This window comes from Heterodontus francisci, chromosome 11 (assembly GCF_036365525.1).
Source record: "Heterodontus francisci isolate sHetFra1 chromosome 11, sHetFra1.hap1, whole genome shotgun sequence".
In the NCBI taxonomy this organism is placed as follows: Eukaryota; Metazoa; Chordata; class Chondrichthyes; order Heterodontiformes; family Heterodontidae; genus Heterodontus; species Heterodontus francisci.
The window spans coordinates 88,738,460-88,765,159 of record NC_090381.1 but is presented as its reverse complement, the minus strand read 5'-3'; the positions used below and the strand labels follow the sequence as shown (position 1 = coordinate 88,765,159).

Sequence of the window (26,700 nt, the reverse complement as noted above, 5' to 3'; positions counted from 1 at the left end):
TTTGGCTGTGGGAGGAAACCGGAGAACCCCGCGAAAACCCACACGATCACAGGGAGAACTGGCAAACTCCGCACAGGCAGTACCCAGAGTGGGCGGCACAGTGGCGCAGTGGTTAGCACCGCAGCCTCACAGCTCCAGGGACCCGGGTTCGATTCTGGGTACTGCCTGTGCGGAGTTTGCAAGTTCTCCCTGTGTCTGTGTGGGTTTTCTCCGGGTGCTCCGGTTTCCTCCCACAAGTCAAAAGACTTGCAGGTTGGTAGGTAAATTGGCCATTATAAATTGCCACTAGTATAGGTAGGTGGTAGGGAAATACAGGGACAGGTGGGGATGTTTGGTAGGAATATGGGATTAGTGTAGGATTAGTATAAAATGGGTGGTTGATGGTCGGCATAGACTCGGTGGGCCGAAGGGCCTGTTTCAGTGCTGTATCTCTAATCTAATCTAATCTAATCTAATTGAACCCAGTTCGCTGGAGCTGTGAGGCTGCAATGTTAACCACTGCGCCACTGTGCCGTAATAAATCTGGAATAAAAAGCTAGTATCAGTAATAGTGACCATGAAATTACTAGATTGTTGTAAAAACCCATATGGTTCACTGTTACGTCTCTTAGGAAAGGAAATCTGCTGTCCTTACCTGGTCCCATGTGTGACTCCAGACCCACAGCAATATGGTTGACTCTTAACTACTGTCTGAAATGGCCTGGCAAGCCATTCTGTTGTATTCTTGGCCTCAGCTCACTACCTTCTCAATTAAGGATGGGCAATCAATGCTGGCCTTGCTAGTGATGCCCACATCCCATGAATGAATAAAAAATGTGGAAGAAAGCTATTGGAATCTCAGCATTTAGAAAAGATTACTGGAAAAGAAACACTGCATACATGGAAAAGCATTTTCTAAAATAGAACTGCATCTTTTTTTCATTTTGAGCAGGTAAATAAAAGGATTTCCACTGTAAATGTATACGTATTATTTATTCATTTGTCTATCTTTTGTAAAATAAATTTGTTTAATAATTTAAACCTAAATTGAGGTCTGAGGTTGTGATGGTCTATTATTCCTTGCAGATTGGAAGATCATCAGGAAGTAATCACATAATTCTGGTAGCTGAAAGCAATGGTCAGCAAGTTCCCTCTGTTCATTATCCTGGATGTGCTACTAAAAGTATACCTAGCTGTCAAGACCGATCAAGATACTCCCTAGGGCATAGGGAACCAGGACTCACACACAAGACTGAAAGACTGATCTAAGATACAAAAAACAAATTGTCTAGACTAAGAATAGAAAAGACCCGAAAACACCGGTTTTCTTTTACTTCCTGAATTAGGAATAACAAATTCATTTCTGTATGCTCCAAATGTGTCTGTGTTAACAGAACTATGTAGCAGACTATTCCATCAGTTATAAATTGAAAAGAGAATAGCAGTTACATTTTGCTTCATTTTATAAACACTTTCTTACATCTATCTTATTAGTTTCTCTCACTTGAAAAAAAATTAGGCACACATGTGCAATCCCTAAAACATGGCACAATGATGAAGACATGAGTCCTTTGTATGCCAGTACTGAGGCTGGGAGATAAAACTGAAGGGACTTGCACACTATTGGAGTGCAACCAGCCTCAAATGTTCCTCCTCCTTCAGCTGCACTCCATGGTGTACACCAGCTGATGACAGTAAACCACATGGTGGATTCATAATTTACTGGGATACAAGTGTGCTATTGTGCTGCAGATACTATTTTAGTTAAAGTAACTGCAGAGTGTTGATCGACTTATTTTGAATTTTTGGGACCTGCCTGGGTTTCCCTGTTCAGTGTTATTTTAGCCCAAAAGCAAAATACTGCAGATGCTGGAAATTTGAAATAAAAACAGAAAATGCTGGACATACTCATCAGGTCTGGTAGCATTTGTGGAGAGAGAAACAAAGTTAACATTTCAGGTCTGACACCTTTCATCAGAACTGGATGAAAGACTGGATTCTGATGAAAGGTCACAGACCTGAAACATTGGACTGAATTTTACAGAACCCCTCCAACATTGGGGTTTGTGGCGGGTGTGGGGGTGGGGGTGGAGGGGCGGGTGGGGAGAAAATGCCTCCGGGAGAGGGCTGCCACACACCCCGACACTGGGAGGGCCTGGCCCGATATTGCCGGTGGGGGTGAGGTCTCGTGACAGCCCCCCCCACCCCCACCACTGCTTGGTGACAGGACCATTATTTGAATATTTAAATAAATTAAAACTAGTGAATTAATTACACTTATCCCGCCACCTTCCGTCCCGCTGCGATCTTCCTGCTGCTGGCCGGTACTCCCGCGTCTTCGGAACCCCGTCCGGGGAAATGAGGCGCAACACTTGTCGGGAGGGGGCAGAAGGTAAGCTTCTTAGTGCGGAGGGGTGGGAATGGGGTCAAAGTCACATCATTGGTATAGGGGATGTTGGGAAGGGTTTTAGGTTAAAATTTATGCACTTTGTGGGGTGGAAGGTCAGGTGGACAAGTTTTGTGGTGGGGAGAGGGCAAGTATTTAATTTTATGGTTATTGGGAAGGTGGGAGAGGAGCAAAGTAAATGTTTTTTGCGTCACTGCATCTTTAAATATTTAAATTTAATGGTAGGGCTCAAAACCCTTTAAAAATGGCATCAGTGCCTGCGCATAGGCAGCTGACGCCATTGCCGGGAACGGACAGCCCACCCCCTCCATGTGATCGGGGGGGGGCCCGCTCCAGCTATTTAAATGAACCGTCGCACTTTGGACCACAGCGGCTCCGCGACGTACTGTGGCGGACTTGTAAAACTCAGCCCATTAATTAGGTTTCTCTCTCCAAAGATGCTGGCAGACATGGTGAGTATTTTCAGTGCTACTTTAATGTTGGTGTTACAAATTTATTTGAGGAATTAATGTGGGTAAATCTAGGCATGGGTTTTCATGTTAAAAGCAGAGTCCAGCAGTGCTGTAGGAACTGTCTCCTTGACATAGAGCGTACAAAGAGGACAACAACAAGTTATGCCTTAATGTAATGCAAGCCGGAATGGCCTAGTGACACAGATGATCAGTACACAAATAAAGTACATGGTAGAAAGTTTTATTTTCTGATTTTACCCAGACTTTTAGGGTAAGATGCTAAGCAAGAGATAAAAATGGTAAGCAGAAATGGGAAAGAAACATAAAAATCTGAGTGAAGCAAAAAAAAACACGACTGGACCTGGAGTTTGCTAGGCCTTTTAATCAAGCAGAAAAGATTCTAATAAGCATCTAAAGGAAGATTATATTCAGATTGACCGACATCAATCATAAATAAGTAGCCTGCTGGTGACGCAGCCATAGCATGGAGTCATTGGGCTGAAATTTATGAGCGCACTGCAAATCGTGGCGATGCGCTCTGATCTTGGCGGTCTACAGGCGCAGATGCACCATCGCTGTGCCCCCGCAATATTTTACACAGGGTTCATTTAAATGGAGGGGGCGAAGCGGCTGCCCCCGATGACGTAGAGAGGGCAGCCTCTCCATCCCCAACAATGGCGTCTGGCACCACTGTGCAGGCGCTGGCGCAATTTTTAAAGGGCTTCAAGACCTTCAGGTAAATTTAAGTGTTTAAAAGTCCCACAGCAGTAATATTTGAAATGAAATTTTATTCAAACTTTGCATCCCACCCGCCCCCAATGAGCTCTCAATAAAGGAAATTACCTATACCCCCGGAACACCAATTTTTAAAATGATGAACTTTAACCCCCTACCTTCAGAACATTTGACCCTCAACCCCTTCCCACCATCCCCACAGCCAATTGGAGCATTTTTCCCCTCCCCCACACCCCTCCCGACCTGAAGATTTCACTGCTCCCCCCTCCCTACCAGTGTCACACCTCGGAACTCCAAACGGAGTTCCAAAGGCACGAAACTTCCAGCCGGTGGCTAGAATATCCATGTGGGAAGACCACTGGGACAAGGTAAGTTGATTTGTATCTTTTTAATTTAATTATAATATTGAAATGAAGGCCTTGCCGCTTGCCGCACCGAGGCCTTGCCATCGCTGGTAAAATGCGGCGGGACCTTCTTGGTGTCGGGGGCATGGTGGGCCTCTCCCGGAAGAATTTTCTGGGCCCCACCACTACATCCCTCAACGCCAGAGGCCTCATAAAATTCAGCCCATTAAGTTCAAGTTGTGTTTGATAAATTTAATGTCATATTTTGAAGTGACCAATTAGATAGATAAACGGAACACCGTAGATTTGGTGTTCATGGAATTTCAGAAGGTAACTCACAAGAGGTTTGTTAGAAAAATTTAGGCATATGGAATAAGAGGAATTACGCAGGATAAAGTCTAACCTATGCTGCATGCCAGAAGATTCATCACTCCAGCAAGATTTAACCCAATGTATTGAGGAATTATCATTTTTAATCTAAGACTTTATTCGCCAGGGGTAAAACTTCAGTTTTGTGAAAATGGCTGAGAAAAGGACCCTGTTTAAAACACAGTTACCAAAGGACAGGCTGTTGGTCTCAGACCAGAAAGGACAAGCTTTTCAAATGCTAAACCAAAACCCACCCCACCCAAAAGAGACATTGCCTTCTGCTCTCAGCCAGCCACCCATGTTATCACTGGCTCCAAGCTGGCTAAGGAGACAATGAAATCCACCGAATGATATAATTAAGTCTATCGGTCTGGAGAACAGAACCCATCGGAAACAGTTCACACCTTGTATAGTACTCAACTAGATGACACAAGACCAGCAGTTCCCATTGTTCCCCCCCACCCCCCCACCACCCCGCAACCGAAACCAGCTAGATGAGAGGTGGGAAAATACTACACATTCAAACAAAGCTTTCCCTCCAGGGACCAATTGAAGCATTTTCCATCGTCTGACAGGATCAGTCAGAAAACAAGGGAACATTCGGTTTTGGCAAAATAGCAAGACCACTGAAACAGTGGAACTGAAACAGCCTGAGGAAGGAGAGGAGGGTCAAACAGTTGATGTCAAATGGACACCAGCCACACAGCTCTACAGGATAGAAGATCAGAGAACACTGCTCTCTCTACAACCTGAACCAAAGGAAGTACAGCCCTCAAGGACTTCGATCATCGAAGACACGATCTGGCAGCCAAAGTCAGCAGGGTGAGCATCTCATTTGCAGCCTGCAGAATACTCAACTTACAGCCGTGTGGAGAGTTACCTCTGCATGTCCCGACCAAACCTTAGAAAAGGGGGTTGGTGTAGTGTTGGGAGTTAACCGACTGTGAGTAAGGGAACACGGAGGGGCTTAGTATAAGAAGTCCAAGGGGAAGTAATCTATTTGTTGTTAGTCACATAGGAACATTAGCATCGGTTTTGTCATTTTGAGATTCGCTGTACAAATTAAACATTCTTTTATTATTCGAAATTTGAAACCTGCGTCGATTGCATTAATTATCATCCTTCAGTGATTCATAAGGGTAAGCCTGGACCTTTGACCTTCGAAGTGGGTTCAGTCGTGCCCAGCAAGGCTGAACGACCCTCACATGATCGGAAACACCCTACAGTATCCGAGTAGGTCAGTGCTGGGGTCACCTTTGTTCTAGATACAAACTTGTTGACAACAGAAAAAGAGGCAGCTTGGCAAATGGCAAAGAGGATTATAAAAAAATGTCAGGACAAAAAGGTGGCAGATGAAATTTATTGTTGACAAGTGTAAGGTAATGCCTTTTGGAGAAAAGAACAAGGAATGGGAATATACTTTCAATAGAAAGATGCTGAAGGGTGTCAATGAACCGAGAGACCTGGAGATTCAAATACCTAATTCCCCAAAATTGCATGTAACAGATAAAGTAATAAAAATAAGCTCAGCAGCATTTTGGGATTTATAAATTGCCATTGTGAGTACAAGAATAAAGAGGATATATTTGTCCAAACCTTTGGTTCGGCTACAGTTGGAACATTTTGCAATTTTGGATACCCTGTTATGGTTTCATGAGCTGTGTATTAAAATTACATATATACTTGATTGCAAAGCTAGCTGACCTCCAGCACTTGCAGAATACTGCAATCCCACAAGCATCACTTGAAAACATTCAGCATTTTAAGGCCGATTTTAACTCCCCTTCGAATGATGCGAACGGGGCTTGCAGGGATTAACACCACGCTCACGCTCGGGTATTTTATTAAGAGCATTTTGGACAACATTGGAGGCTGTTATCCCACTCAAGTGAGGGCTTCATTCATATTCAAAAGTCAGAGGCTGATGATATTGCTTGGACTCAGACATAAATTTAACCCAGTGCTGCCTGATTCTCACCAAGTAATTTGGGCCTCCAATGAAGTTCCCTCTCCTTTCCCTTGACAGCAATTGCCTCCTTACCCACCCCACTTTCCTCCATTTAGTGACTTACTTAATGCCACTGATCATGCCCTTTAGTCCCTGGCAGCAGCCTCCAGTCACCTGAAAACCATCTCACCGGCCTTCATGTTATTGGGGATAGAGGAACAGGAGTGGGCCAGTCAGGGGCTCGAGCTGTTTCGCCATTCAGCTAGATCATAACTTTTTTTTATTTGTTCATGGGATGTGGATATTGCTGACAAGACCAGCGTTTATTGCCCATCTCTAATTGACCTTGAGAAAGTGGTGGTGAGCCGCCTTCTTGAACTGCTATAGTCCATCTGATATAGGTACACACACAGTGATGTTAGGCAGGGAGTTCCAGGATTTTGACCCAGCAATAATGACGGAATGACTATATAGTTGCAAGTCAGGATGGTGTGTAATTTGGAGGGGAACTTGCTATCAAAGGAACCTTGGTGACTTGCTGATGTGCATCTTGCAGATGGTGCACACTGCTGCGAATGTGCACTGGTGGTGGATGGAATGAATATTTAAGGTGGTGGATGGGGTGCCAATCAAGTGGCAGCTTTGTCGTGGATGGTGTCGAGCTTCTTCAGTGTTGTTAGATTCATTCAGGCACATGGAGAGTATTCTATCACGCTCCTGACTTGCACTCTGTAGATGGTGGACAGGCTTTGGGGAGTCAGGAGGTGAGTTACTCGCTGCAGAATTCCCAGCCGCTGACCTGCTCTTGTAGCCATGGCATTCATATGGTTGGTCCAGATCAGTTCTGGTGAATGCAAACACCCAGGATGTTGCTGGTGGGGGATTCAGCGATGGTAATGCCGTTGAATGTCATGGGGAGATGGTTAGATTCTCTCTAGTTGAAGATGGTCATTGCCTGGAACTTGTGTGGTACGAATGTTACTTGCCACTTATCAGCCCAAGCCTGAATGTTGTCCAGGTCTGGGCTGCTTCAGTATCTGAAGGGTTGTGAATGGCATTGAACACTGTGCAAGCATCAGCGAAAATCCCCCCTTCTGACCTTATGATGGAAGGTAGGTCATTAACAAAGCAGCTGAAGATGGTTGGGCCTAAGACTCTATCCTGAGTAATTCCTGCAGCAATGTACTGGGACTAAGATGATTGGTCTCCAACAACCACAACCATCTTCCTTTACGCTATGGTATGACACCAACCAGTGGAGAGTTTTCCCCCTGATTGCCATTGACTTCAGTTTAGCTAGGGCTCCTTGATACCACACTCAGTCAAATGCTGCCTTGATGTCAAGGGCAGCCATTCTCACCTCACCTCTGGAATTCAGCTCTTTTGTCCATGTTTGGACCAAGGTTGTAATGGGGTCAGGAGCTGAATGGCCCTGGCGGAACCTAAACTGAGCATCGATGAGCAGGTTATTGGTGAGTAAGTGCAGCTTGATAGCACTGTTGACGACACCTTCCATCACTTTGCTGATGATTGAAAGTGAACTGCTGGGGCAGTAATTGGCCAGACTGGATTTGTCTTGCTTTTTATGGATAGCACTTTTCTACATTGTTGGGTGGATGCCAGTGTCGTAGCTGTACTGCAACAGCTTGGCTAGGGGGGTAGCTAGTTCTAGAACACAAGTCTTCAGCACTGCAGCTGGGATGTTGTCAGGGCCCATAGCCTTTGCTGTATCCAATGTGGGCAGTCATTTCTTGCTCTCATGTGGTGTGAATCAAATCAGCTCAAGACAGGCACCAGTGCTGCTGGGGGCCTCAGGAGGAGGTCGAGATGGATCATCCATTCTGCACTTCCCACTGAAGATGGTTGCAAATGCTTCAGCCTTGTCTTCTACACTGATGTGCTGGGCTCCCCCATCGTTGAGGATGGGGACATATGTGGAGCTTTGTCCTGTGGTTAGTTGTTTAATTGCCCATCATCACTTATGACCGAATGTGGCTTGACTGCAGATCTGACTTGTTGGTTGTGGGATTGAAGCAGGGCTGATCCCCTGGCTTGACGGTAATGACAGAATGTCGGGCTATGATGTTACAGATTGTGGTTGAATATAATTTTGTTGCTGCCTATGGCTCACAGTGCCTCATGGATGCCCACCTTTGAGCTGTCAGATCTGTTCTGAATCTATCACATTCATGGCGTGAAGGATGTCCTGAATGTGAAGACAGGACTTGGTTTCCACAAGGAATGTGCGGTGTTCACGCCTACCAATGCTGTCATGGACTGATGCATCTGCAACAGGGTAGATTGGTGAATGCAAGGTCAAGTAGTATTTTCCCTCTTGCTGATTCTTTCACCACTGACTGCAGGTTCAGTCTGGCAGCTATGTCCTTCAGGACACGGGCAACTTGGTCAGTTTTGACCAAGTTGGTCCTATTAAACCACTCTTGGTGATGGAGTACAGAGTAGAGGCCTGCTACCCAACCCGAACCCGACGGGACCCGACGACATGTGTCGGGTTCGGGTCGGGTCGGGCCCATCATCACATGGTAAGTGCTCTGCTGGTAAGTAGTGAAATTAAAAAACTTACCTGAGCTGGGAGACCAGGACGAAACTGAGTCTGCGTAGTGAGCGAGTGACGTCACTATGACGTCATCAGGCATGCGCTGTAGCTTCTTGCAGGTTCAGTGTCAGGAAGGTAAGTGAATGGATGGTTGGGTCGGGCTCAGGTCAGGTCGAGTTGGGGCGTGTTTGGGTCGGGTCGGGCTCGGGGCAAAATCGGAGGGACTTGGGCCGGGTCAGGCTCGGGTCCGCTGTGGTTCGGTTGGGTTCGGGGCGGGTTTTTTTATCCCGACCTGAGCAGGCCTCTAGTACAGGGACCTGCTCAGCCCTTTCAGAGGGCATTTGACAATCAACCACATTGCTGAAGGGTCTGGAGTCACACTTAGGCTAGACAGGGTAAGGACAGCAGATTTCATTCCCTGAAGGGCATTAGCGAATCAGAATTGTTTCTACAATGGAGTTTTCACGATCATCAGTACTGATGACATGCTTTTTATTCCAGATTTATTAATTAAATTTAAATTCCCCCAGTTGCCATGGTGGAATTTGAACTCATGTCTCCAGAACATTAGGCAGGGCCTCTGGATACTAATCCAGGAACATTACCACTATGCTACTGTTCAATGTATCAGATCTGTATCTTAACTGCATCTACCCACCCTTGTTAATAATTCATAATTGTTAATACCCCTGTATGACGCGAAGTGCACAGACAGCAGAGCCACCCAGTCCTCCATCACAGAGGTCTTAGATGACAGCATGAGGGAGAGACTGGACAAGCCGCGAACTTTGGACGAGCTGACAAAGGCCGTTGAGTCCTTCGAGACGAGTAAAACTCCCGGAAGCGATGGCTTACCGGTTGAGTTGTACTCGGCCCTGTGGGACTGGGTCGGCCCAGACCTGCTGGAAGTATACAAGAGTATGCTCCTGGCCAGCAGCATGTCAGAATCCACGAGGAAAGGCATCATCACCCTCATCTACAAGCGGAAGGGGGAGAGGGCAGAAATCAGAAATTGGCGGTCCTGCTTAATGTTAACTACAAGATTCTGTCCAAAGTCATAGCCAGTCAAGTCAAGTCTGCTCTGGAGTTGGTGATCCACCCCGATCAGACCTGTACTGTGCCCGGCAGGAAGATCTCCGATAGTCTCGTGCTTCTCAGGGATACGATCACCTATGTACAAGAAAGGAGGGTGAACACCTGCCTCATCAGCCTGGACCAGGAGAAGGCTTTTGACAGGATATCGCACACCTACATGATGGACGTGCTTTCCAAAATGGGGTTTGGGGAGGGAATCTGCAATTGGATCAAACTGCTCTACACAAACATCAGTAGCGCAGTCTCAATCAATGGGTGGGAATCAGAAAGTTTCCCGATCCAATCTGGAGTCAGACAGGGCTGTCCTCTCTCCCCTGTCTTGTTTATTTGCTGTATTGAACCCTTTGCTGAGTCCATTAGGAAGGATGCGAGCATAAGAGGGGTGACAATCCCAGGCAGTGGAGGCACTCAGGTTAAAGCCTCCCTGTACATGGTTGACGTCGCCGTCTTCTGCTCGGATCCGCTGTCTGTGCGCAGACTGATGAGCATCTGCAACCAGTTTGAACTGGCCTCGGGAGCCAAAGTTAACCACAGCAAGAGCGAGGCCATGTTCTTTGGGAACTGGGCTGACCGATCCTTTGTCCCCTTCACCGTCAGGTCAGACTACCTGAAGGTGCTGGGGATATGGTTCGGAAGGGCCGGTGCGTGCACCAAAACCTGGGAGGAGCGAGTAGCCAAGGTACAACACAAGCTGAGCATGTGGGGGCATGTGGATCTCTCTCCATTGTGGGTAAGAACCTGGTCATCAGGTGCGAGGCGCTCACGTTGTGAGAAGAGCCCTCTGCGTCAGATCCTTCCTGCATGCGCGAAGTCTCACCCGCTCCACACAATGCCCTCGAGGTGGCTGTGGTGGGGAAGAGACGGTTGCCCACCTCCTTCTGGAACGAGTCTTTGCAAAACAGGTGTGGAAAGAGATGCAGTGGTTTTTGTCGAGGTTCATCCCAAGCAGCTCTGTAACACAGGAGTCTGTGCTCTACGGGCTGTTCCCAGGGACGCACACCGGGATAAACATCAACTGCTGCTGGAGGACTATCAATTCGATGAAAGACGCCCTTTGGTCTGCCCGAAACTTGCTGGTCTTCCAGTGCAAAGAGTTGTCCACGACCGAATGTTGCAGACTGGCACATTCCAAGGTCCAGGACTACGGGCTCAGGGACGCACTAAAGCTCGGGGCAGCCGCAGCAAAGGCTCAATGGGGAAAGACCACTGTGTAAGGTCCCCCCACCAAGCTGAACGGAGGGGCTGGATCCATGGGAAACCCCTCGAACTCTATTGGGAAAATTTTGTGCGCTGTAAAATGTAAAAATGTATATGGCATGACAAATGAAAAAGAAGGGTTGTGAGGCAACTCACTCCTGTATTGAAGGAAACTGATCTCCTTTGCACTGTTTGTATTTTTTGACTTGGTGCTGTTTGAAACTGTTTGGTAATGTATTTTTTACAGATTTTTATGAATAAAGTATATTTTGAAAATAAAAAAAAAAGAACCACATCCGACCCAAGCCCGACCTGGCCCGAGTCCTTCCATTTTTTACTGCGCCCGACCTGACCATCAGTTAACTTACCGCCTGTTTTTCACTTTGTTGCTGTTCTGCCCAAACTTAAAATAACTGTAACAAAACCACCTTTCTAGTTAATTAAAAATTAAATTAACAGTGGAGCCACTTACCTGTGGCACAGCGTATCTGACCCAGCCGGACCCGAGCCCGAATGCCGGACCCAGAAGTGCAACCTGAGCCAACCCGGACCCGACACATGTCATCGGGTCCCGTCGGGTTCGGGTCGGGCAGCAGGCCTTTATGTGGAAGTTACAGGCTGTAATTTGAAGCAAAACATTCAGTAGCTTACATATAAACCATTTTAAAGCTTGCCGTTTGACTAGATTCCTTGTGACTCACTATGATTTATCCATCAGTATTCTTCATGTAATCCATCTTAATCCCATCAATTAGATCTCAGTCAAAGCCATTAAAACTTCCTGTTGTTTTGTTTACAAACAAAACATCCAACTGTGCAGACACTGCGTTAGAAGGAAATACAAGACCTAACATTTTCACAAGCCCATATTAAATAAATAAATTTAAATTGCAAAGTTGCAAGAAAATGGTATAAAGTGTCTCTGGATTACACTATAGATAAAGCAAGTCTTCAGCTGCACTCACCTGAGCACACCTTCTGTGGCCCTCACACCAAATTAGAATTTCATCATTCTGCAAAACAAAATTAATTTATTAATTTGCTGATAATCTCCTGTATAATAAATAATGTATACATACAAACAGAAAAGCAATCATTAAAAACATGCACAGATTTTATTTGGTTGCACTGGATATGTTTCTTACTTGGTCTTTCTAATTGACTGTTATTTCTGTTAAAACTGTTGCAATTAAAAGGCCAAAAATGAGACAGTTTCTTGCTAAGGGCCATTTCAAAAAATAATCAAAATTACCAAGACGACTGAACAAAAGCAAAATATCTGGAAAATTTAAACGCAAGTTACACCAAAACCATTCACGTTTAAGTTTCCTTGATCTTTTACACTGGTTCAAGGTCAGTTCATCCAAATCGGACCCCGACTATAAAACTGGTATGCCCCCAGGTTGATGCTGTGAGATTCTGATGATTGCACTAATTTGGGAAGGCTCTTTAAATTGCACTAATTTTCTTAAGCGCACAGGCACCAGTCGGCACGTTTTTCAAGTTTTTCATATCAAGAAGTAATTAATTTACTAAGAAAATGAATAGTGTATACAATGAAAATAAAAAATGGCTCAGTATTGTTTTTAACAAGGCCTTTTTACGACAACTTATATTTATAAAACAGCTTTAATGTAATAAAATATTCCAAGGTGCTTCACAGGAGCATTATAAGACAAAGTATGACACCGAGCCACAGCGGAGACATTAGGTCAGATGACCAAAAGCTTGGTCAAAATGATAGGTTTTAAGGAGTGTCTTCAAGGAAGAAAGCAAGATGGAGAGGCAGAGAGTTGTAGGGAGGGTATTCCAGAGCTTGGGGCTGAGGCAACTGAAGGGGCGGCGACCAATATTGAAGCGACTAAAATCAGGGATGCACAATGGGGCAGAATTAGAGCAACGTAGATATCTCAGAGGGTTGTGCAGCTGGAGCAGATTACAGAGTTAGGGAGGAGCAAGGCCATGAGGGATTTGAAAACAAGGATGAGAATTTTAAAATCAAGACGTTGCTTCACTGGGAGCCAATGTAGGACAGTGAGCACAGGGGTGTTAGGGGTAGGGGATTTGGTGTGAGTTAAGGCACAGAGTTTTGGATGAACTCAAGTTTAGGGAGAGTAGAATGTGGGCGACCAGCCAGGAATAGTCAAGTCTGGAAGTAACAAAGGCATGAATGAAGGTTTCAGCAGCAGATGAGCTAAGACAGGGGCAAAGTCAGGCGACGTTATGGAGGTGGAAATAGGTGGTCTTAGTGATGGTATGCATATGAGGTTGGAAGCTCATTTCAGGGTCAAATATGACACCAAGGTTGCAAACAGACTGGCTTAATCCCAGAATGTTACCAGCGAGAGGAATGGAGTTTGTAACAGGGACCGAAAACAATGGCTTCAGTCTTCCCAACATTTAATTGGAGGAAATTTCTGCTCATCCAGTAATGGATATCGGATAAGCAATCTGATAATTTAGCAACAGCGGACGAATCGAGAGAGACGGTGATAAGGTAGAGCTGAGAGTCATCAGCGTACATGTGAAAACTAACGCAGTGCTTTCAGATGATGTTGCCGAGGGGCAGCATGTAGATGAGAAACAGGAGGGACCAAGGACAGATCCTTGGGGGACATCAGAGGCAACAATGTTTGAGCAGGAAGAGAAGCCATTGCAAGTGATTCTCTGGCTCCAATTAGATAGATAAGAGTGGAATCAGATGTGAGCAGTCCCACCCAGCTGGATGACAGTGAAGAGCTGTTGGAGGAAGATGGTGTGGTCAACCGTGTCAAAGGCTGTAGACAGGCTGAGAAGGACATGTAAGGTAAGTTTACCTTTGCTGCAGTCATTTAGGATATTATTTGTGACTTTGATAAGAGCAGTTTCAGTATTGTGGCAGGGTTGGATACCTGATCAGAGGGATTCAAACATGAAGTTCTGGGAAAGATGAGAACAGATTTGGGAGCTGATATTCAAGGGCTGTGGAGAGGAAAGAGATGTTGGAGATGGGACAGTAGTTTGCAAGGGCAGTGGAGTCAAGGGTTTTTTTTGAGGAGAGGAATGATGACGGCAAATTTCAGAGGGAGTGGGACAACACTTAAAGCGCTTGAACTATTTATAATATTGGCTAACATGGGGATCAGGAGGGGAAGTTGGGTGATCAGCATAGGATTATAGGGAATAGGATAAAGGGACCAGGAGTTGGGTCTCATAGACAAGATGATCTCAGAGAGGGCATGAGGGGAGATAGGAGAGAAACTAGAGAAAGATGCCAGACCTGCTGAGTATTTCCAGCATTTCCTGTTTTTATTTCAGAGAAAGATGCGGTTTCAGGGCAAAGGCAGGGGGGTGAATTATAGGAAGTTTGTCCAGGTGGGCTAGTGAATGGGAGGGATGCAGCAGAGGCAGGTGATTAGATGGTCTCAATCTTATTGACAAAGAAGTCCATGAGCTCCTTGCAGTTATTGTCAGAGGTGAGGGTGGAGGTGACAGGGGAGAGGGGTTAAGAAGATGGTTTGCAGTAGAGAAAAGAAGATGGGGATTATCTTTGCATTCCAAGATGATCCTCGAATAGTGAGTAGTTTTGGCAGATGACAGCAGGTCCCAATAGTATTTTAAGTGGCCCAGCCAGATCTGGCAGTGATTGGCTAAACCAGTTGTCTGTCATATCCTTTCAAGTCTGCATCTCTTGGACTTAAGGAAGCGGAGATGAGGACCATACCAGGGGTTACAGCCAGGGTGAGAGAGATTAATCTTTTTTTTTGGGGAGTAGGGCATCAAAGGTGGAGGTGAGGGTACAGTTGAGCAAATTAGTAACTGCAGAAATGTTGTGATGAATGGAGGGCCGAAGTCTAGATAGTTGAGATTTTGAAAGTGCAGTTGTAAGTGAATAGGGGAATAGTTTTTTCCAGGGACAGATACAGAATGAAGTAAGGTTGGGGTGTGGAAGGGGGATGTGGATGGAGCTGATACAAGGAAGTGATCAGTAATGGTCTTATCTGTAATTGATATGATGGGATTAGCAAGATCACAAGAGAGAGGCAAGGTCAATGCGGTGGCCATGAATATGGGTTGAGGGGGTTACATGCAGGGAGAGGTTTAGGGAGATAAGAGGGCAGTGAACTCAGAGCAGAGAGAACATGATGAGTTGAGATGGAGATTGAAATCACGGAGGGTGAGAAGTTGTTCAGAGCACAGGCTGAGGGAGGAAAGCAGTGAAGATATCTCAGTGAGAAAACTTTTATTGTACTTGGAAGGGCAGTAGAGAATGATGATTTTGAAACTCAGGTGAGAGGGGTGGAATGAGGTGAGATGCTCGAAGGAGGAAAAAGTGCCAAATGAATAGGGGGTCAGGCTAAGGTGTGATCTGGTGATAAGTGCGATACTGCCACTGCCACTGTCTTGGTGGGTCAAGTGGTGGAAGATGTAGCCAGGCGGAGATGCTTCGTTAAGTGTCAAGGAGTCATCACCCCTCAGCCAGGTTTCCGTTAACGCCATGATGTCGATGCAATCATCCACAAAAAGTTAATGGATTTAAAGGACCTTGTTCACAAGTGAACGGACATTCTGGAGAGAGATGTGCAGAGGGGTGGTGAGAGCTGATCCACTGGCACAGTCCACATGGTCAGCAGTGGGAAGGGGGAGTTGTACAGGAAAAAGATTGGCAAGATTAGCCCCCAGCTGGCGTACTGGGCTTTTAAATTGTAAATCAGGTTCTCACAGGTGGAGAACTGGACTCTTGTTAAAAATGCTTATTTTTTATGATAAACTCATTTTAGCTGTATTAATAAAAGTGGCTAGGTTAACACTCTTAAATGCATCAATGAATCCTTTATAATGGAAAAAAGCCACGTTCTATTACACCGACCAATTGTGCGGGTTCATGGAAGATTTTATGCTTGTGATTATGCAAATGTTTTTTTAATTGGAAACTTGAACTGTAACTTAACCAGCAGAATGTTGAGCACATTTTTGCCTGCAGTTTCCCGATTGCACCCAAAGCAGAAACTCTACCCATATATATTTAGAAGAGTGGAGAAAAAATGCTTACCAAGGTGAGAACCCTGCATGTGCTTAATAAACCTGTCCAGACTTCTGTGATTTTCGTTAAAAATTGGATTAACATCTACAGATCACCACATGCAGAATCAATTTCATTTACAAAACCAGACGAATCTAATAATGAGATCACCACATTCACAGCTGGCTGTTTAGATTACTTCAGAAGGAGTTTATAAACCTGTAATGCATTTGGTAACTTGAGATTTGACATTTGATGACATCATAAATGAAAACACAGAATGCAACAAAAACTTCAAACAGGTGTTTGAAAAACGTCAATCTGTATCTATCACCCAGATAGTTTTCCAAATACACAGTCACCTTCAACTAATACTTAAATTTTTTGTATTCCTGTAACAAAATTTGGTTGAAATTCGCTGCTAATTTGACTTATTTCAATATAACTAACAGGAACAAAATGCAAAGTCTTAAAACAACACAGTTCGAATGACGACCACATCTTGGGTTGAGCACTGGGATTTAAAAAGAGACTATTACAAGTGGAAGATTCCAGATCACAGAGCATTAGACAAAAGTCCACAGCCCCGAGGGAAGAACTTATTTGACTCTCAAAATATGGATAGTGATTGTAAAAGGGGTTCCTGAGTCCAGACACTGACATCAATTTCTCTCTTGCAACTAATTCTTTTGATCTGCGAATTAAAGCAAGCTCACCAATGAATTGCTTATATTGCAGGTTTCAATTTTGATTGCTATAAAGTATTGGTACCATTGGTAATTTAGTACATCTATATATGTTGTGGCTTTAAAACTAAATGGACTATTCTTTTAACTTTATAAAAACAATGTTTCAATTATCATGAGCTGGTATATGACGGAATGGCCACATGTAACATTATATTGATTCAGTGGAGATAACGGGGACAATTTTCCACAATAAAATTGCCTGATTTCTGGCATGTGGAAGGGTGGTCAAGGGTGGTCAAGGGTGGGAGGTGGGCTGCGAAGCTGTTCCACTGCCTCCTCAGTATCTGCCGACGCCTCTGGAATTTTCTGCTGAAAATGATCGCAGATGCTGAATACGACTGTCCATATTCATGAAGACTTAATGACAGGAAAACACCTTCTAACAGATTCCCCTTCATCAGTGCCTTAGCAATATTGGACATCAGGAATTGTGGTACAATCCTGACATCTGGTATTGCTCAGATGGTTTGGCGTTGGGGGTGGGGGGAGTTAAAATTTAAAGAGCCACTTTGCTTCATGGTGGGAAAATCAAAACATAGTGTAGTTTTTTTAAAACTGCAGCCAGCATTATAACTATTTCCTGTCAGCTCATACCCTCCAACCCCACCCACCATTTGAAGTAGGCAAGCCAGTGGTGGTCTGAATACTGCAGGAAGCCCAAGATGCAAATGAACGTTACCCGTCACCAAGACAAGTGGACACAAAGCCTGCCCTGCCACTGATACAACTGGATTTCCACCAGATCAGAAAATTCAAACAATCCTTTTGTTAAATATTCAGGCAATCCGTTGTTGGGAATTCCATGCAAACATGGCCTCTGCGGAAACACTGCTACATATTCCTAAAAAATTAGTTGTCAACAATTTCAAAGTTACCATTTCCTGATAATTTTAATTGTATATATATATTGTACATGGGGACTGATCAACACAGTACGGGGAATTTTAACTCCCTCCACCTGGAAGAAACTGGGCAAAATGGGAGTTAAAGTCCAAACTTACTTCCTGCCTTGCTTCTCGTCTCAACGCTATTTTAACACCAATGTTTTCTTGGGCCACTGAGGTGCCCTGCTGATTCAGATGGGAGTACCATCAATATATGCAAATTGAGATCATGTCACTTAGATGAACCCAAATGCAATTTTAACGGCCAACTGAGTGGATGGTCCACTGGGGAGGTCCCGCTCAGTTGAAACTGGCAGAGAGGCTTTAAAGTAAGTGTAAAACTAATTTTTGTGGGCCTTAGAGGAGCACACCCACAAAGGAAGTTTGGTCTGTTGCTGCCGCAGGCTCTACCTTTTTGACCTGTGAAGCACCCCCCGCACCTCTCCGCTCCCCCCCCTCCCCCAAACGTACCTAAGTACCTAACTGCTGGCCAGGTAGCCTCTGGGCTACTCAAATTACATGGGTCACAAGCTGGTGAACTGCCCCCTGCAAGCCCATTTCTGATGGGCAGCTGGCCAGTGAGATTCAAATGAGGCCTGGCTGCTAAAATGGACTGGGCCACCCATTGCAGCTCTTGGACAGGTGGCCTGCATCCTCCCTGCCCAAGAATTAAAACTCCTCCTGGTGTTTTAGAATATTGATCTTTCGAACTTAAATTAGAATCTTGTTTGTATTGCTGGGATAAGTCAGATCGCTGGGTTGGCTGCAAGTCTCTAACTAGAATGACTGCACAAACTTGTAACACTTCCTCATGTACAGTGAACCACTGCACAAAATTGTCCTTAATTCAGCACTAAATTGCCAGTCTAATTTAGTGACATCATGTAAATGGTGTTCTGGGCATTATAAAACGTTGCAGAGGTGCAGTAATGGGTGCTATTAAGGTTGGGTAGAGTAAAGGGAAATTAATTTGCATCTAATTTTGTTCTGATTGTTACGACAGGTAAGGGGGTCTAGGAGCTCACTCTCAGGCTTTTCCTGGTTTGGCCGTAACAGGGTTTAATTTGTGAAACACCATTTTTTAAGCTTCCCCTCAGTGAATCCTTATTCACTATTCTCCAATTCGAATAGAAAGGAAATCAGCCAGACAGGTTTTCTTACATTTAAACAAGAAAGGTGGAAGTTTATTAACCTTAAAAATCTAATTCGGTTAAAACTACTAAAATACCCAATGCGACCACGCTAGCAGACACATGCGATAAATGCACAAGCAAATAGAGACAGAAAAGGAGAAAGAATCAAGGGGAAAGGTTTGAAATAATAGCTGGAGTTCATTTACTGTCTTTTAAGTTCAACGTAAAGTCTTTGATTGCAGTTAAATCTTGCCGTTTCATTGGGGCCCAGTGCACACTTTCAAACTTTTTTCAATGGTTTTCTGACTTGGCTTAGTTTCTTCCGTGGGTCCCTGTCTTTGTGTGACAGGGAGAGAGAGAGCAGGGAAATTATGTCTTCTTGAAATTCAGTTGCAGCCACTTCTTTTCTTGTCTGAGAGAGAGAAAGAGAGACAGGGAGAGATGCTCTCTCTTCAAGTTCAGTTGCAGTCTGTTTTTTTCTGTGTGGCACAATTCAAACCAAACCTGGGCCAGTAGGCCAGTCATGTGACTAGCTCCTTTTTTGGAAAACCTGCCCAGTGAGGTTTTGTGGATTCTTTCAATCTTAGTAGACATCCTCATTAGGGGGCTGGAATGCTGACTTTCACACCTTCAATGTCTTTTGATCAAAATCTATTCAGTTAATTGAATCAGGGAGCAGTTCCATTGTCTTCTCCAGGCAACTGACTTTTAGAATGCAAATGTTTCCAGCCACTGTCCTTTTAAAATGCAGGTGCAGCCACGTTTTCAGTCCAGTAAGAGTTTAAAATTAATGTTCCATATGACAAAATTAATATGTCTCATTCTTGGCAGGTGTGGTTTTCCTCACACTGACTAAATAGTGTTTGATGCTGAAACTGGGAACCCAGAGAGGAAAAGCATTCCATTCTCATTTTACAAACACAAATAATGCTGAAAATATATAAGAATGGTTGTTATATGATCGATAGGTTTTCTTGTTAAAAAAAAAATTCAAAACCTTCACAATTTAGTTTATGACATGGGTGATAATATGTGGAGGGTTTTAAAAGCAAGATTCAGTCAACTTCAATATATCTTATAATTCATAGACGTTTTGAAGTTTAGTGAGTTTTACCTTATGAAAATGGCAACGAACATCTGGGTGTAATACATGGTGGCAATAAGTTAAAAAACATGTGTACTTTACTAAAAGTGAATTAGGTATGGAAAATTGCTTTGGTATGCTTGGAAACATTTAAGAATGCGGTAAGAAAACACAAAGACCTGAATTTTGCGGTTATAATGATGGAAAAACTATCAGCGTTTGCCATCAATTACTCTGAAAATGACCGCAACATCTGGCATTTGCATGTGTGCAGTTAACTGTAGAAATCCAGAAGTTGGTATCAGCGATTTCCTCCTCCTCCACAGTGCCGGATTTAGTGTAGCCGGTGGGCTCCCAGTTCCGGGCCAAAAAGACGTTAGGAAACCCACCTCGGTCATTCGGAGCGCCCCCCACCCCCACCCCCACGGCGCTGTTAAACAGTGTTTGGTCAATTAACTGCCCAGCGCTGGGATCCCTATCCCTCTAATGCCACTGCCGGTACTACAGGGGGCCTTGGAACCAGGCCCAGAGCTGGAGACCCGGACCTCATTTAAGTGAGGCAGGGTTGCTGGAACCAGTCTGGGAGGCCCTGGTGATCGGGGGAGGGCTTTGACAGCATTGCGGGGGTTATGGGAGGTGGGTGTTTGATGATGGGGGCCCTCCGTGGGCTGCTGGCTTAATTCCAGCGGCAGTGGGAAGAGGTCCTTAAGTGGCCTTTCCTGCCCCCAACTTAATTGCAGTGCAGCAGGAGGTGATGGGCGCTCCACCCCCATTCAATGGGCCCCCCTGGCCCCCCAGTCCATCTCCGGGGGGTGGGGGCGGGGGGATGGTCCCGTTAAATTCGGTCCACAGTGTGCAGTGTTGAAGTCCTCACAGATGAAATCTTAGAAATTGCTTTAATTGACATGACCTTCCCCTTTTTATGGTACCATTCTCACTGTAAAAAGCCTTCAACAAGTTACACCTTGATGAATGAGGTGTAGTTGGCTTTTTAATGGTTTGGTCCTGAAAAACTAATTTGATATTTGTTTGGATTGTCAAATTTCTCCACTATCATAAAAAAAGTTCCATAGATTTCGAAATAATAAAGTTTTAAAAAGTTTTTTAAATGTTATTTCAGCTTCTACTTTAATCCCATGTGTATGTCACAGTCATTCTCCATAAAATGATTAAAAAGTGAAGGATAATCAGTGCTTGTTACTTTCTGATTTGTTGTCAGTGAGAATTCTTCAATGTGATTGGTTGCTTAAGCCTGCTGGATGACATGACTGATGCTGGACACTGTATATCTCCTTGACTGGGCGCTAGAAGAAAACTAATCTCGGGAAAGCTCAAATCCATGATCGTGAGATCTTTGTTGACAGTTTTCTTTGAGGTCAGCAGTGAGTGCCACCACTTCATCACTGACTGCAAAATCTGGGCTAATACTTAAGTAAACACACATCGGTATCGGGCCATTCTACCATTTAAATGTTCTAAACAGGATTTGAAGAAGCTTTCTTCTCGAGAATGTTGAAGTGCTAAACTTAGGAACAAAATAAATGAGCCCAGAGTGAGTGAGGGCAGGAAGAAGGAACGTTTGCTTCTTGGTGACAGTGGGATAACAAGGAGAAGTTGGTGACCCCTCTTCAATTCCAACAAACCTACACCCATTTGCCTTTTTCAAATGATTTAAAATGCTGGCGGTATAGCAAAGTGCCAAGTATTAGTAATGATCATATGATTTCATATATCTCAGCTCCTAACTTACTATCACCTTTATTATCCTTTAACTTATGCAATTTTGCAGCATCCATATGCAGCACAGCAAATACATAAAAAGAGAGCTGCCCGGCAGTGAGTTTTAAGCTGCTATTCACCAAGAGGATTCTACAGTTTAAAATGTCATCAGCACCATATAATTGGATAGCAGCAACATACCTTACTGCCACCTATTAACGTCACCATCAACAGACTGGGACCTTAGCTCAGATAGCACAGATAACTTGACACATATGCAATATTTACTGTTAGTCCCTTTCAGTCTGCTCCTGAAACCAGGACAATAAGCTGATCCATCTCAAGGTGCCCTCACAGGGGAGGAAGATGCTTCATTTTTCTGCCGGGACTGAGCAGGCAGGCTCCAGTGTTCGGAGGGGGAACACCTCCAGCGGCGGCATCGGGGCTGCGGGCGGGGGGGGGGGGCATTGCTGTCAGTGGCCCCCTTCTTGGGCCTTGGAGCTTCAACCTCCGATGGCTTCTCCCCACCGTCCATGCAGCTGGCAGCCTCCCCACATACTGCGAACCGCTACGCGACCAGCAAAATGCCAGCGGCCCGGGAAGATGGCCCTCAATTGGGCCTTTAATTGGACAACTTGGTTGCCCTGCTGTTCCCACCACTGAGAAATATCCCTAGTATTTTACCTGCCCCCAGCGAGTTAACATCCGTAGCACTTAAAGCAGCCAGAAGCACTGCACAAAGAACAGCCAGGCGCTGCGCAAACTACTACTGGCAACACCTATGCAGTCATATGCAGCTGGCCTCAAGACACCGGAAACATCAGAGGAATGTATGATGGCATTAAGAGAGCTCTTGGACCAACCAACAAGAAGATCGCCCCCCTCAAATCTAAATCAGGGGACATAATCACTGACCAACGCAAACAAATGGGCCGCTGGGTTGAGCACTACCTAGAACTGTACTCCAGGGAGAATGTTGTCACTGAGACTGCCCTCAATGCAGCCCAGCCTCTACCAGTCATGGATGAGCTGGACATACAGCCAACAAAATCGGAACTCAGTGATGGCATTGATTCTCTAGCCAGCGGAAAAGCCCCTGGGAAGGACAGCATTACCCCTGAAATAATCAAGAGTGCCAAGCCTGCTATACTCTCAGCACTACATGAACTGCTATGCCTGTGCTGGGACGAGGGAGCAGTACCTCACGACATGCGCGACGCCAATATCATCACCCACTATAAAAACAAAGGTGACCGCGGTGACTGCAACAACTACCGTGGAATCTTCCCTGCTCTGCATAGTGGGGAAGGTCTTTGCTCGAGTTGCTCTAAACAGGCTCCAGAAGCTGGCTGAGCGCGTCTACCCTGAGGCACAGTGTGGCTTTCGTGCAGAGAGATCGACCGTTGACATGCTGTTCTCCCTTCGTCAGATACAGGAGAAATGCCGCGAACAACAGATGCCCCTCTACATTGCTTTCATTGATCTCACCAAAGCCTTTGACCTCGTCAGCAGACATGGTCTCTTCAGACCACTAGAAAAGATTGGATGTCCACCAAAGCTACTAAGTATCATCACCTCATTCCATGACAATATGAAAGGCACAATTCAACATGGTGGCGCCTCATCAGACCACTTTCCTATCCTGAGTGGCGTGAAACAGGGCTGTGTTCTTGCACCCACACCTTTTGGGATTTTCTTCTCCCTGCTGCTTTCACATGCGTTCATGTCTTCTGAAGAAGGAATTTTCCTCCACACAAGATCAGAGGGCAGGTTGTTCAACCTTGCCCATCTAAGAGCGAAGTCCAAAGTATGGAAAGTCCTCATCAGGGAACTCCTCTTTGCTGACGATGCTGCTTTAACATCTCACACTGAAGAGTGCCTGCAGAGTCTCATCGACAGGTTTGCGGCTGCCTGCAATGAATTTGGCCTAACCATCAGCCTCAAGAAAACGAACATCATGGGGCAGGACGTCAGAAATGCTCCGTCCATCAATATTGGCGACCACGCTCTGGAAGTGGTTCAAGAGTTCACCTACCTAGGCTCAACTATCACCAGTAACCTGTCTCTAGATGCAGAAATCAACAAGCGCATGGGAAAGGCTTCCACTGCTATTTCCAGACTGGCCAAGAGAGTGTGGGAAAATGGCGCACTGACACGGAACACAAAAGTCCAAGTGTATCAAGCCTGTGTCCTCAGTACCTTGCTCTATGGCAGCGAGGCCTGGACAACATATGTCAGCCAAGAGCGACGTCTCAATTCATTCCATCTTCACTGCCTCCGGAGAATACTTGGCATCAGGCAGCAGGACCGTATCTCCAACACAGAAGTCCTCGAGGCGGCCAACATCCCCAGCTTATACACACTACTGAGTCAGCAGCGCTTGAGATGGCTTGGCCATGTGAGCCGCATGGAAGATGGTAGGATCCCCAAAGACACATCGTACAGCAAGCTCGCCACTGGTATCAGACCCACCGGCCGTCCATGTCTCCGCTTTAAAGACGTCTGCAAACGCGACATGAAGTCCTGTGACATTGATCACAAGTCATGGGAGTCAGTTGCCAGCGTTCGCCAGAGCTTGCGGGCAGCCATAAAGGCGGGGCTAAAGTGTGGCGAGTCGAAGAGACTTAGCAGTTGGCAGGAAAAAAGACACAGGCGCAAGGGGAGAGCCAACTGTGTAACAGCCCCGACAAACAATTTTTTCTGCAACACCTGTGGAAGAGACTGTCACTCTAGAATTGGCCTTTATAGCCACTCCAGGCGCTGCTCCACACACCACTGATCACCTCCAGGCGCTTACCCATTGTCTCTCGAGATAAGGAGGCCAAAGAAGAAAGAAGAAGAGTCTGCCACCCAGGGTGGGGAATGGGGGTGGTGGGGACATAAAATATTACCCTGAAATCTGTACAGTGCAAATGGTGCTGGGGGAAAAAAAGGCAGTTCAATAGAGCTTAGATCAAGGGAACAAGACAGCAATTGTGGATCAATGATACATGAAAAAAATCCAGAAACAGAATGCTTAGCTTTATTGCATTAAGGAGATATATCTTTTTACCCAGTTGGATTCATTTCATATCATGATAACACATACACTTATTTTCATATCCCAAGTAAAACGATTTTTTCCTGCAAAGTGTGTTTCCATAGTTAATATTCACTACACACAAGTAATTCCGGAAACAAAAATTGTACTTGCTGGAGGAAATGCTCAGAGAAAATATACTTCAAATAAATGTATTTAACACTGTTGGGGCAGATCACATATGCAGGGTATGTCTCACTTTATTGAACATGATATTTGCTTGAAATCTCCTCTCTCGCTAGTATTCATTACAGCTTCATAATAGAGTTCACTGTTCAGCAATATGTATGGAATTTGAAGAGATTCCCAACCATGTAATGTAGATGTGGTTCACTTTCTATCATGTAAAGACTGAAAGGTACTTCCTGTATTGTATGCTATTTATGTTAAGTTTGGATGCTAGATGGTAGAAGGTTACACTGACAGAGTGTTCTCGCTGCAGCTGATGTGCCTAATACTAGAGGACAAAGTAATGGCAATTATGAATGAAGAAAAAGATAAATATGTGTGGTGACTTTCAGGATAAATACAACAATTCTAACAAGGTCTGAACAGTTGAGGTATCTGCATACACTGCCAGACATTGGAGTAGAAATATAAGCTAGCTTTTTGAAAATTCATTCATGGGATGTGGGCATCGCTGGCTAGGCCAGCATTTATTGCCCATTTCTAATTGCCCTTGAGAAGGTGGTGGTGAGCTGCCTTCTTGAACCACTGCAGTCCATGTGGGGTAGGTACACCCACAATGCTGTTAGGAAGGGAGTTACAGGATTTGACACAGCGATAGTGAAGGAACGGCGATATAGTTCCAAGTCAATATGGTGTGTGGCTTGGATGAGAACTTGCAGGTCGTGATGTTCCCATGCATTTGCTGCCCTTGTCCTTCTGGTAGAGGTTGTAGGTTTGGAAGGTGCTGTCTAAGGAGCCTTGGTGCATTGCTGCAGTGCATCTTGTAGATGGTACACACTGCTGCCACTGTGCGTCGGTGGTGGAGGGAGTGAATGTTTGTGGATGCGGTGCCAATCAAGCAGGCTGCTTTGTCCTGGATGGGGTCGAGCTTCTTGAGTGCTGTTAGAGCTGCACCCATCCAGGCAAGTGGAGAGTATTCCATCACACTCCTGACTTGTGCCTTGTAGATGGTGGACAGGCTTTGGGGAGTCAGGAGGTGAGTTACTTGCCGCAGGATTCCTAGCTTCTGACCTGCTCTTGTAGCCACGGTATTTATATGGCTACTCCAGTTCAGTTTCTAGCTATAAATAATGAAGAAAACATCAAATGGAAATTGCAAATGTTGTGAATTTGAAATTAAAAACAGAATTGCTGGTAATACACAGTAGATTAGTCAGCATTCCTAATGGGAATAAGCCAGGTAATGATGTTTTGGGGGTGTACCCTGAATCACAATGGTTGTGTTCTGACGAGTGTATCAGTGCCTGAAATATCATAACCTGTTATTTTGATAGATAGAAACATAAAACATAGAAACATCGAAAATAGGAGCAGGAGTAGGCCATTCGGCCCTTCGAGCCTGCTCTGCCATTCATTATGATCATGGCTGATCATCCAACTCAGTAGCCTGTTCCCACTTTTGCCCCATACCCTTTGATCCCTTTAGACCACAAGAGCGATATCTAACTCCTTCTTGAAAATATACAATGTTTTGGCCTCAACTGCTTTCTGTGGTAGCGAATTCCACAGGCTCACCACTCTCTGGGTGAAGAAATTTCTCCTCATCTCAGTCCTGAAAGGTTTACCCTGTGTCCTTAGACTATGACCCCTGGTTCTGGACTCCCCCACCATCGGGAACATCCTTACTGCATCTACCCTGTCAAGTCCTGTTAGAATTTTATAGGTTTCTATGAGATCCCCCCTCACTCTTCTGAACTCCAGCGAATATAATCCTAACCGACTCAATCTCTCCTCATACGTCAGTCCCACCATCCCAGGAATCAGTCTGGTAAACCTTC

The 26,700-nt window shown here is 45.0% G+C and overlaps 1 protein-coding gene across 5 annotated transcripts in view; it reads right to left on the bottom strand.

The window, feature by feature from the left end:
- anos1b (anosmin 1b) overlaps nucleotides 1–26,700 on the bottom strand; it is a 238,847-nt gene that overhangs the window by 117,651 nt on the left and 94,496 nt on the right. For all 5 annotated transcript variants that reach the window (XM_068042439.1, XM_068042436.1, XM_068042438.1 and 2 more), the window contains exon 2: nucleotides 12,049–12,096. In XM_068042439.1, the coding sequence (XP_067898540.1) occupies nucleotides 12,049–12,096 (48 nt within the window). The remainder of the gene's footprint in view (nucleotides 1–12,048; nucleotides 12,097–26,700) is intronic.